Source organism: Malaclemys terrapin, chromosome 1 (genome assembly GCF_027887155.1).
Source record: "Malaclemys terrapin pileata isolate rMalTer1 chromosome 1, rMalTer1.hap1, whole genome shotgun sequence".
In the NCBI taxonomy this organism is placed as follows: Eukaryota; Metazoa; Chordata; order Testudines; family Emydidae; genus Malaclemys; species Malaclemys terrapin.
The window spans coordinates 65236768-65249252 of NC_071505.1; the positions used below are offsets into that span (position 1 = coordinate 65236768).

Consider the following 12485-nt stretch of genomic DNA (forward strand, 5'->3'; position numbering starts at 1 on the left):
GAAGGATCCCCTTCCCTCCCCATCAAGCAAAAATCTGTGATTTATAATGGAGACAATGCTGGACCTGGTATTACACTGGCCCAAATGGCACTAGTCACATACATTAATACACACAAGCTTGGCAAACTTCTGCAGTGCTCTGTTTTAAAATCGAACTGTTGACAGATGAGGAAATGAAACAATGTATGTTTTTCTTTCTTTCTTTACAGAGAGTTAGAAATACTAATTCAGGATTTCCCAACAGGGCTTTCTTTATAATGCTGTTCTCTTCCGTTCCTGTATTTGCACAATTCTCCTGATTAAGATGAAAATCAATACAGTAGTGTTCTGGGGTGGGTTTTGTTTTTACATCTATCAATTGCATGTGTAGTAAAGTACAAATCTAGCCCTGGAGGCTAAGAATGGAGCATTTTAGCTGTGTTTGTTATGGAGAAACTGAATCCCATACCACATAACAATCCATCTATGATATTTAAAAGGCTCCCGTCATCATCAAAGTGTATGAACACTGCATACCACCTCCACGAGGTAGGGAACGAAAGCACACAGACACCAAATGACACAGGAAATCTGTGGTAGAATGGGGAATTGAAACCGGTCTCCCAAAGCCAATGCCCTAACCACTGGGCCAGCCTCGCTTTTAGAATAATGAAGAACAAACCCTAAGTGAAGGAGTCTCTAGTCCATTTGAATTTAGTTTTAGCCTGAGGTGTTGGGACGTTACAACATCTTTTCGGAGTCCATAATCCCCTAATTTGAAAGGTTTATCCTGGGGGGAAAAAAGTTGTTGAGGTGAAGTTAATGCTGACTGTACATATCAGCAACTCAAGTGCAACAAATCCCTACAAGCACCTTGTCACTAGCCAAAAGAATTAGATAAACTCGGGAAATTCAGGGAAACTCATACACTGGGAAGTGTGGAAAGTCAATGTTAAGGTGTGGAAACTAGATTCAACTCTGGGCCTACAGGCTAGCACACAGATGTACTTAGTAACCTAAATGTGATCTCTCTTCATGTTATTTTACTACAGACTGGCAAATATACATATATACCACAGGAAGAATGTTTGTTTCTGAACTTCTGTGCTTAGGGTGTCCAATTCATTTCAGGTTTTTTAGTATAGATTTCCCTCTCCCTCAGGCCTCTCCTACCAGTTTTGAAGCTGACATTCCTGTGGTTGGGCATTTTAGATGGAGTGGCCCAAATCAGGCTTGTAATGGAAACCTAGTCACAACATTAACTACAGAGTGGGTATTGTCATTCTACAATGTTACAGAAACAGAAATCTTAGAGTCTGAGCCTGTGGTGTTTACACCGACAACACTCACATTCACAATATATATTTTTTTTAATTTACAGATCAAAGGGGAAGTAACATGTTAAGGTCTGCAAAGTGCTATCGCGATTTTAGGTCTGATGAGCAGGCCCTGTTGGTATCAGTGTAGCAAGTGTCAAGGCCCTAATTTAGCACACATCCCTGTAATAAAGATGTTCTTCCACCACTGGAGAAAAATATAAACTGTTCCCCTAGGTTGTAGAAAGCCAGTCATTATTGAGAATTCTTACTGTAAGTTACAAAATAGCACTTGATCAGAATAATAATATCTACCAGTCAGGGCCGGCTCCAGGGTTTTTGCCATCCCAAGCGGCAGAAAAAAAAAAAAAAGCGCCACGATTGCGATCGGCGGCAGCTCCACCGCGCCGCTTTCTTCTTCGGCGGCAATTCAGCAGCAGGTCCTTCCCTCCAAGAGGGACAGGGACCCTCTGCCGAATTGCCGCCGAAGAGCCGGACGTGCTGCCCCTTCCCCTTGGCCGCCCCAAGCACCTGCTTGCTCAGCTGGTGCCTGGAGCCGGCCCTGCTACCAGTCATAGAATGCATATAGGTCACAAGAGAGGTATCACTATTCCCTTTCTGCATATGAGGAAACTGAAGCAGGGGTGAAGTAATTTGTCCAAGGTCACCCTGCAGCCCAATGGCAAAACTTGGACTGGAATGTAGGTCTGCTGCATCCCAGTCCAGTGCTCTGTCCCTTAGGGCACACTGCATCTCCAAAGACATAGCAGAACTTACAAATGCCACAGTGAACTGGACAACTTTTTAACCCACCTATCAAAGTATTTGTAATTTATCCTTCAAAGCTGGGAGCCGCAGGGAGGGGCTGTTGCTTTAACTGCCGGGAGTGGCAGGAGGAACAGCTGGGAGCTACAGGGAAGGGCTGCTGCCTTCTGGGAAGGGTGTGACTTGAGCTTTTCCCAGTTGTTCCTTCCCATTATCAGCAGGCACACATCATCTCTAGTCTCAGTGGTAGGTTTGCTACACTGCCAGCATGAAGGCTTTGCTAATCCTGGGGCTTTTCCTCCTGCCCATGGTTGCTCATGGGAAGGTCTACGGAAGGTGTGAGCTGGCAAGAGCAATGAAAAGGCTTGGGCTGGATGGATACCGGGGCTACAGCTTGGGACACTGTAAGTCTGCTGCCTTGGAGGTTCAAGGGGTGGAGAGGGAAAGGGGATAAGTTGACAGGTTCCAGTTTTCAACTGGAAAGTCCGGCAGTGTCCATTCAGATGTACTGACTGGAGACTAAACTCTGGTTACCGTGACAGGTGGAGAGGAGGTGCAGGGTGATCATTCCATGCCAGCCCCTGCTCAACCAGGGTCGCCTCCTATCTGCAGATAGGCAGGCGGCAGGCTCTGAGACTGATGGCAGCTCCTGTCCCAGACCTAGAGCAGAGGTAGCCCAGCTGGTGAGGGAGGGAGGATGAGACAATCCAGAGACAGGGAACAGGGAGAGCAGTGAGCAATAGGGGGAGGGGGAGAGAGGAATGAGTAGGGGTCAGGGCTTTTGGGGGAAGAGGTAGAGCAGGGCAGGGGTGGGGTCTTAGGACTCTGGTTTTCAGAAATTAGAAAGTTGGCATCCTTATCCCAAAACGCTGGTATTTCCTTCAGAGATATAAGCCCCATGTGGTGTTCATATGACAAGCAAAATTTTACATGTAGAATGTTTTTTCTTACTATTCATATTTAATAAGGCTTGTGACTCTGATCAGAATGGAGTGGAATGAGGATAATCAATGGGACACAGTAATACCAGGGTACAAAATATATCAGAAGGATAGAACTGGTCGGGCTGGTGGGGGAGTGACACTATATGTGAAAGAAAGCATAGAATCAAATGAAACAAAAATCTTAAATGAACCAAACTGTACCATAGAATCTCTATGGATAGTAATTCCAGGCTCTAATAATAAGAATAGCAGTAGGGATATATTACCAACCACCTGACCAGGATGGTGATAGTGACTGTGAAATGCTCAGGGAGATTAGAGAGGCTATTAAAATAAAAAACTGAATAATAATGTGGGATTTCAATTATTCCCATATTGACTGAGTACATGTCTGTTCAGGACGGGATGCAGAGATAAAGTTTCTTGACTTTAAATGACTTAAATGACTGCTTCTTGGAGCAGCTAGTCCTGTAGCCCAGAAAAGGAGAGGCAATTCTTGATTTAGTCCTAAGTGGAGCAGAGGATCTGGTCCAAGAGGTGAATATAGCTGGACCGCTTGGTAATAATGACCATAATATAATTAAATTTACCATCCTTGGGGTGGGGAAAACACCACAGCAGCCCAACACTGTAGCATTGAATTTCACAAAGGGGAACTACACAAAAATGAGGAGGTTAGTTAAACAGAAATTAAAAGGTGAAATCCAAAAGTGAAATTCCTGCAAGCTGCATGGAAACTTTTTAAAGATAGCATCATAGAGGCTCGTTTTAATGTATACCCCAAATTAAAAAACATAGTAAGAGAACCAAAGAAGTGCCACCGTGGCTAAACAACAAAGCAAAAGAAGCAGTGAGAGGCCAAAAGGCATCCTTTAAAAAGTGGAAATTAAATTCTAGTGAGGAAAATAGAAAGGAGCATAAACTCTAGCAAATGAAGTGTAAAAATATAATTAAGAAGGCCAAAGAAGAATTTGATGAACAGCTAGCCAAAGACTCAAAAAGTAATAGCAAAACATTTTTAAGTACATCAGAAGCAGGAAATCTGCTAAACAACCAGTGGGGCCAGTGGACGATTGAGATGCTAAAGGAGCACTCAAGAACGATAAGGCCATTGCCGAGAAATTAAATAAATTCTTTGCATTGGTGACAAATCTGAGGAACTGTCCCAGATTGAGGTGTCATTAGAGGAGGAACAAATTGATAAACTAAACGGTAATAAGTCATCAGGAACAGATGGTATTCATCCAAGAGTTCTGAAGGAATGTGAAATTGCAGAATTGCTAACTGTAGTCTGTAACCTATCATTTAAATCAGCTTCTGTACCAAATGACTAGAGGATAGCTAATGTGAGGCCAATTTTTAAAAAGGGCTACAGAGGTGATCCCAGAAATTACAAGCCAGTAAGCCTGACTTCAGTACCGGGCAAACTGGTTGAAACTATAGTACAGAACAAAATTGTCAGACACATAGATGAACATAATTTGTTGGGGAAGAGTCAACGTGTTTTTTGTAAAGAGAAATCATGCCTCACCAATCTAAATTTGTAAATCTAAATTTACTAGAATTCTTTGAGGGGGTCAACAAGCATGAGGACAAGGGGGATCCACTAGATATAGTGTACTTAGATTTTCAGAAAGTCTTTGACAAGGTCCCTCACCGAAGCCTCTTAAGTAAAGTAAGCAGTCATGGGATAAGAGGGAAGGTCCTCTCATGGACTGGTAACTGGTTAAAAGATAGGAAACAAAGGGTAGGAAAAAATGGTTAGTTTTGAGAATGGAGAGAGGTAAATAGTGTTGTCCCCCAGGGATCTGTACTGAGACCAGTCCTATTCAACATATTCATAAATGATCTGAAAAAGGGGGTAAACAGTTGGGAATGGGCGACAGGGGATGGATCACTTGATGATTACCTGTTCTGTTCAGTCTCTCTGGGGCACCTGGCATTGGCCACTGTCGGAAGACAGGATACTGGGCTAGATGGACCTTTGGTCTGACCCAGTATGGCTGTTCTTATGTTCTTATTAATAGGAAGCAAAACTGCCTGTGTATACTTTGTATTAAATAATCATTTGCATCATCTGCAAACAGGTGATATAGGGGCATTTAGATCCATATTTCTGTAAAATATCAACCTATGAGGAGTTTTTATCACCAGAGAAAATTCATTAATCTGTGTGTGGTTATTTTTTTTAAATGGAACCTTCACAGGGGTGTGCACAGCAAAATACGAGAGCAACTTTAACACAGGTGCCACGAACTACAACCGAGGTGACAAAAGCACTGATTATGGGATTTTTCAAATCAACAGCCGCTGGTGGTGCAATGATGGCAAGACTCCAAAAGCGAAGAACGCATGTGGAATCCGGTGTAGTGGTAGGTGCAATATAATGTTCCCACAGGTAACACTATGAGCGGGCAATTCTGCCCTTTTACACCAGTGTGAGCCTATGGCATTGCAAAATTATAAGCGAAGGCAGGTTTTGTTCCTAGTAGCCCTATATTAAAAAAACAACCCCTTATTCTACAGACAGAAGGGCGAGGTTTCAATGTGTGGGGATGTATGTGTAGTACAAAACGGGGTTCTCCAAGGATTTTTCCAAAAGGAATAGTGTTCCTTTTTTCAGACTTTCTTTTTTAGGTTTCTTTAATAAAAACAATTCCCCTTTGGAGATGCATTTAGTACAGTAACTCCTCATTTAACATATCCCACTTAACCTTGTTTCAATGTTGCCTCCCTGCTCAATTCGGGAACATGCTCCTTTAAAGTTGTGCAATGCTCCCTTATAACATCCTTTGGCTGCCTGCTTGTAAGATTCTGTGGAAGAGCAGTGACTTTACAAGGGAGCATTGCACAAGTTCTGCTTCTCCGCCTCCTCCCCCTCCCTCCCAGAAAATCCTAAGCACCACTAAACAGCTGTTTGGGGCTTCCCTGCTTCTGCCCCTCCCTTCCAAAAAGTCCTAAGCGTGAAGTGCTGGGAGGGACGGGGAGGAATGGAGACGCAGGGCTTCCCTGCTCCTCCCCCTTCCTCCCAGCACTTTGGCTTAGGACTTTCTGGGAGGGAGGGGCAGGAGTGGGGAAGCCCTGCGTCTCCACTCCTTCCCCTCCCTCCCAGAAAGTCCTAAATGGGCTTAGGATTTTCTGGGAGGGAGGGATGTGGTATGCTCTGGAGAGGAAGTGGAGTGGGGGTGGGAAGAGGTGGGCCTGGAGTGGAGCAGGGACAAGAAGAGGCGGGCCTGGAGCATTCCCGGCAAAATCCGAGCCTGTTCTCCTGGGAAGCTGCCACTGCTGCTGCAAAGGTGCTTCCTAGTGTCCTTGCCTGCAGCGGGCTGTGCCTGTGTGGGGTAAGCCAGGGGCACTTCCCAACCACAGTACAGTACAATACTGTGCAGTATACAGTATAATGCCTTTTGTCTGCCCCAAAAAAATTTCCTTAGAACCTAACCCCCCGCATTTACATTAAATCTTATGGGACAATTGGATTCGTTAAACATTGTTTCACTTAGGGTATGTCTTCACTACCTGCCGGATCGGTGGGTAGTGATCAATCTATTGGGGATCGATTTATCGCGTCTAGTGTAGACGCGATAAATCGATCCCCCGATCGCTCTGCCATTGACTCTGGAACTCCACTGTGGTGAGAGGCAGAAGCGGAGTCGACGGGGGAGCGGCGGCAGTCGATCCCATGCCATGAGGACGCGGGGTAAGTCGAACTAAGATACGTCGATTTCAGCTACGCTATTCTCGTAGCTGAAGTTGCGTATCTTAGGTCGATTCCCCCTCTCCCCCCGTCCCAGTGTAGACCAGGTCATAAAGTTCCATTTTTCAGGACCATAACTACAACGGTAAGTGAGGATTTACTGTACTACTAGTTATGTTGATTTCAGGACACTTAACTTTGTTCTTAGAGGATGAAATTCACTGCTATGTGGAATGCCAGCACAAATGCTGGTTCCTGACCTTGCTTGGTTTTAAAAATACACATTCTAATGTTTGTAATTTAAAGAGACACAATCAACTTGAAATCTAGTCCATTTTAAGAAAGAATTAAAAGTAATTTCAAGTACTGCAATTTCCCTTCACCCACACCCTGCCATTTTTTGAACTTTTACAATCACTACTTTTTATTTTATTGTATTTTTTTGGACTTGTCTCCTCTGTTGAGACACCCACACAATCAACATAGGGAACTGTCTGTCTGACTATACAGAAAACCAGCAAAATAGCTATTCACAAAGGGTAAAACCAACCCTTTTGGAGAGAGTTAGCACAGGACATATGGTCTCACCTAAGACATATTTCACCCAAAGAGCTGCCAAGGGCATCCAGTAAAGAAGATGGAAAAAATACCAAACAATATTTTTCTTCATTTCTTTGAATTTCTAGTGGCTCTTCGGTGCTACTTGTAATAATATTTGGTTTAAAATGTTCAGACAAGGGTGTGATATTGAAGCAGATGGTTTCATATCCCTTTATAGTACTAGAACAAAATTTGCTTTGAAATAAGATCATTACAGTAACTCCCCACTTAACATCCTCTCACTTAACGTTGTTTCGATCTTCCGTCCCTGCTCAATTACAGAACATGCTCCATTTAAATGTGCAATGCTTCGCTATAACGTCGTTTGGCTGCCTGCTTTGTCCACAGCTGGCAGCCCCCCTATCAGCTCCCCTACGCCCCCCCACAGCGCCTCCCGCCTGCCGGCAGACCCTGCAGATCAGCGCCTTCCCCCTCCAGCCCCTGCTTCCTTCCTGCGGCAATCATCTGGCTTGCAGCATTTGGAGGGGAAGGAGTGAGGACTCGGCGCGCAGGCTCCTCCTCCCTCCCCTGCCTCCCGAATGCAGCAAACCACCTGATTGCTGCAGGCAGGAGGCAGGGGAGGGATGGGGGAGCTTGCGTGCCCAGTCCTTGCTCTTCCCCCCTCCCTCCTGCCTCCTGAACACTGCAAGCCAGCTGATTGCCGCGGGCAGGAGGCAGGGGAGGGAGGGAGGAGGAGTGAGGATGTAGCATACAGAGTAAAGGGGGGGGGGGAGAAGAGGTGGGTTAAGGGTGGGGACTTGGGAGAAAGGTTGAGCCCCCCACCCTGGCGCTTGCAGAGTAGGGGAAGCTGCCGCTGCTGCTGCGCAGCGTGCTTCTCCTAGCCTACAGCACCTTCAGCCTCCTTGCCTGCCTCATTGTCTCCAGTGCCAGTGGGCTGTGCCTGTGTGGGGTAAGGCGGGGGCACCTCCCAACTACAGTACTGTACTGCACTGTACTGTATGGCAAAAAAAAATTTCCCTGTAACCTAATCCCCCCCCATTTACATTTATTCTTATGGGGAAATTGGATTCGCTTAACATCATTTCACTTAAAGTCACATTTTTCAGGACCATAACTACAACATTAAGCGTGGAGTTACTGTATATATAAAACACAGCAAAGAAAGCCAAATGAAATAGAACTAGATAGAAACTACAAAGAGAGGAACATAGCAATTGCCATATGGATCAGACCAGTGGTCCTGTAGTCCAATACTATGTCTCCAATTGCACTGGCCAGTACCACATGCTTCAGAGGAAGGTACAAGACACCTTGCAGTAGCTGGCTATGGTATAACTAGCCCACAGACTGACAGCATTCTAAAGCTAGGACCAAGTTGTGAAATAACATGATGCTTGACATCATCACATTGTTCACTCTGCTTGTGTGTTATATCCCTTTCCCCCATCCTGGGTCTGTCTTTCCATTCAGATTGTAAACTCTTCAGAGCAAGGACATTTGGTATTCTATGCTTGTACAGTGCCTAACACCACTGGCCCCATTCTCGGTTGGACTTTAGATGCTACCATAATCAACTTGATTAGTAAATAATAATAATAATCAATAAAATCTAATTTCAGTATCAATTTAGGATGACTGATTAAAAAAAACGAAGGGGAAAATGTTGATTTTTCTTCTCCCTCCTGTTACCACTATATTTCTTTTTTAGGGTTACTGACATCAGACATTACAGCGAGTGTAAATTGTGCAAAGAGAGTTGTTCGCGATCCTAATGGCATGGGTGCATGGTAAGTTTAAAACTCTTACAACAACTAACAACTAGTCACATACTTGCGTGTATACTTAGGGGAGGCTAGTTAAATGAGAGAGACTACAATCTTCTTTTGGATAAACAAGCTTGTATAGAAGCAATAAGAAGGTTGATAATATATTTGTGCTTATTTATTAACATATTTGAACTCAGAACTTGTAAACTAAGAGTTCAGGGACAATAAATTTATGGACATTCAGGATTCTCAGTTGTAGCTCTGATCAAGGTCATCTGGACCTTTAGAGCAGCAGTGGAGATAACACTCAGATCTTCCTCCTCCAAAAACTCCTACCACTTGGACTGAAAAAAACTCTATTAGATGATAAAGGTATAGGGCTTATGACATAGTTTACTGGTTTTTATTCCATTCAGTATAGGGCAGTATCACTGTGAATGGGATACTTTCCCATCTGCTCTATACAACAGTCCAGGTGAAATGGGACCGGCTTCAGCTGCTGTCCACAGGACAATTAGCCCTTTCCTGCCCAGGTTCAGCGGGGCACTTGTCCACAACATTACAAGCACAGGTTTCAGAGTGGTTGCCGTGTTAGTCTGTATCAACAAAAACAACAAGGAGTCCTTATGGCACCTTAGAGATTAACAAATTTATTTGGCCATAAGCTTTAGCCCACACACGCTTAGGCCCAAATAAATTTGTTAATCTCTAAGGCAGGGGTCGGCAACCTTTCAGAAGTGGTGTGCCGAGTCTTCATTCATTCACTCTAATTTAAGGTTTTGCGTGCCAGTAATACATTTTAATGTTTTTAGAAGGTCTCTTTCTATAAGTCTATATTATATAACTAAACTATTGTATGTGAAGTAAACAAGGTTTTCAAAATGTTTAAGAAGCGTCATTTAAAATTAAATTAAAATGCTGATCTTATGCCACCAGCCTGCTCAGCTCGCTGCCAGCCTGGGGTTCTGGTCACCTAGGCCGGCAGTGGGCTGAGCAGGGCCTGCGGCCGGGACCCCAGACCTGGCGGGGGGTTGTTTCAGGGGTCAGGGCAAAGGGCTGGGGGAGGGGGTTCAGGGCAGAAGGCTGGGGTATGTGTGGGGGGATTCATGGATCAGGGCAGAGGGCTGGGGTGTGTGGGGGGTGTAGGGCAGAAGGCTGAGTGTGTGGGGGGGTTCAGGGCAGAGGGATGGGGCTGTGGGGGTGCAGGCCAGAAGGCTGGGTGTGTGTTGGGGTGGGGGGGTTCAGGGCAGAGGGGTGGGGGGTGTGGGGGGTGCAGGGCAGAAGGCTGAGTGTGTGTGTGGGGGTCAGGGCAGAGGGCTGGGGTGCTCGGCTCATGGGAGTGCTCCCAGCCCCCTGCCCTGAGCGGCTCAGGGCAGGGGGCTAGAAGGGATATGCCCTGTTCCACCCCCTTCCCCCAGGCTCCATCCCTACCTCTCTCTGTGTCCTCTACGGAGCTGTGTGCATGCTGCCGCTCTTCCCCCTCCCCCTCGCTAGGGCCATCAGCTGATTGGCGCAGGGATGGAGAGGAGGAGAGGCAGGAAAGCACCACGCTGGGGGAAGAAGTGGGGGAGGGGGGAAGCTTGGCTGCCACAGAACCAAGCTTCTGCCTTCTGCCACCGCAGGGGAGAGCGGTGGGGCTGATTGGGGCTGGGGGCCGGGACCGCGGCAGGGAGCTGCGTACCACTCAAAATCGGCTTGCGTGCCGTGTTTGGCACACGTACCGTAGGTTGCCAACCCCTGCTCTAAGGTATTACAAGCACACACACTCTTCTACTTAGAGAAATGTATTTGACCAGCATCTGAGGTTCCCAGGAATTCAAACACCAATGTGACAAATCCAGAACCATCAAGGACTTCAAGATTATGGCTATGCTACACACCAGGACCACTTGATCCTTCATCCGACAGTGGAGGGATAGCTCAGTGGTTTGAGCATTGGCCTACTAAACCCAGTATTATAAATTCAATCCTTGAGGGAGCCATTTGGGGCAAAATCAGTACTTGGCCCTGCTAGTGAAGGCAGAGGGCTGGACTCAATGACCTTTCAGGATCCCTTCCAGCAATATGAGCTAGGTGTATATCTCCATATATTAACTTTCTCCAGAAGCTGTAGCTAAAAGGCAATTAGCAGTAGTTCTCCTTATTGGTGCAAATATACCAAATCTTCTGTGGCAGGAATAGCAGCTAGTAAGTGGGCCTTTTGAAAATCATTCTGGCAATATTTTAGGAAGTGTTGGTAGACTTGAGATTTATTAGGCAGGATCCAGGATGCAGGATCCAGCCGGCCCATGCAGAGTAGGCAGGCGCTGTGCCAGAATTGGGCCACTGGCAAATTACTTGTGATATTATTTTTGCTCTCTGCACAACTATTATCCACTTACATGCATTTAAAGTGGTTGGTATTTTTCTTGGGAGCCTTTTTGCTAATTTATGAGTTTGCCATAATCAATTAACATGATTTTTAACTCACACAGGGTGGCATGGAAAAAGTACTGCAAAGGAAAAGATGTCTCCAAGTGGATCAGAGATTGCAAGCTGTAAAGTGTTGGGGTTTATTTATCCCAGCTTGGTTCCCTTGCAAATTAGCAGGGATTCGCATAGAGCAAAATGTTCCCCCCACTTGTTTCCCTTTTACAATTAATCATGTTCAAAATAAAACAAACTCAAGAGAAAGGTTTAGTGCAACTGACTGGTGAAATGCAAATATTTTACTCCTTGCTGGTAAGACTGTGGATCTTTCCACGTGACCAGCTGCAGTAACTTATTTTGTGTTCTGCACAGTGTAAAAGATCTTTTATCAGCTCTATTATATATACACATCAAGATAAGTCAAATCTGCTTTTCCTGTGAGATCCTGCTAATTTGTTCTGCTAATTATAGTAATATGTCATCTTGCTTGCGAGCTTACATTCATTACAATCAATAAAATTACTTACTTTGCACATCGTTTTTGTGATTATTGGTTAATGTAGAAGAGAAACTGAACATGAGATTATGAACTTGGGCCCACTGAAATCAGTGGAAAGTAGGAGCCTAAATACCTTTGAAGAGCTGGGCCTAGCACTATGAAATAAAGAGTATGAGAGAAGTGCATCATTAGGGAGTCCTAAATATTTTATCTTAACTATCATAGTTTGTAAACACATGGTGCGGAATTGTCATCTGTTATATATAATTACATTCCAAAACCACAAATTTGGGTTTAAAAAATCTGTTTAGGTTCTTACTCAAATACACCGATGTCACTCATCACATCATTTACAACAACCCAAGCACTTAAAAGCAAAGAAATGAATAGTTAGCGACACTGGATCTCTTACACTGGTCGCATGACAAACACACACGCTGGTCCCAGTTTAAAAAGGTATTGAAACACATGAGTCATCCATGGAAGTCGGGGAAGAGGAGAGGGACTCCCAGCATTCCTGCAAACCCCAGCTAGCAGATGCTCCCTTGG

The 12485-nt window shown here is 45.0% G+C and overlaps 1 protein-coding gene across 1 annotated transcript; it reads left to right on the forward strand.

Moving 5' to 3' along the window:
* The first annotated feature begins 2264 nt into the window (after positions 1 to 2264).
* On the forward strand, positions 2265 to 11960 carry LOC128830367 (lysozyme C-like). Its single transcript, XM_054016190.1, has 4 exons — positions 2265 to 2464; positions 5212 to 5376; positions 8971 to 9049; positions 11503 to 11960. Exons 1-4 carry the CDS (start codon positions 2329 to 2331, stop codon positions 11567 to 11569), a joined length of 447 nt encoding a protein of 148 aa, XP_053872165.1. The 5' UTR covers positions 2265 to 2328; the 3' UTR covers positions 11570 to 11960.
* Positions 11961 to 12485: the final 525 nt, after the last annotated feature.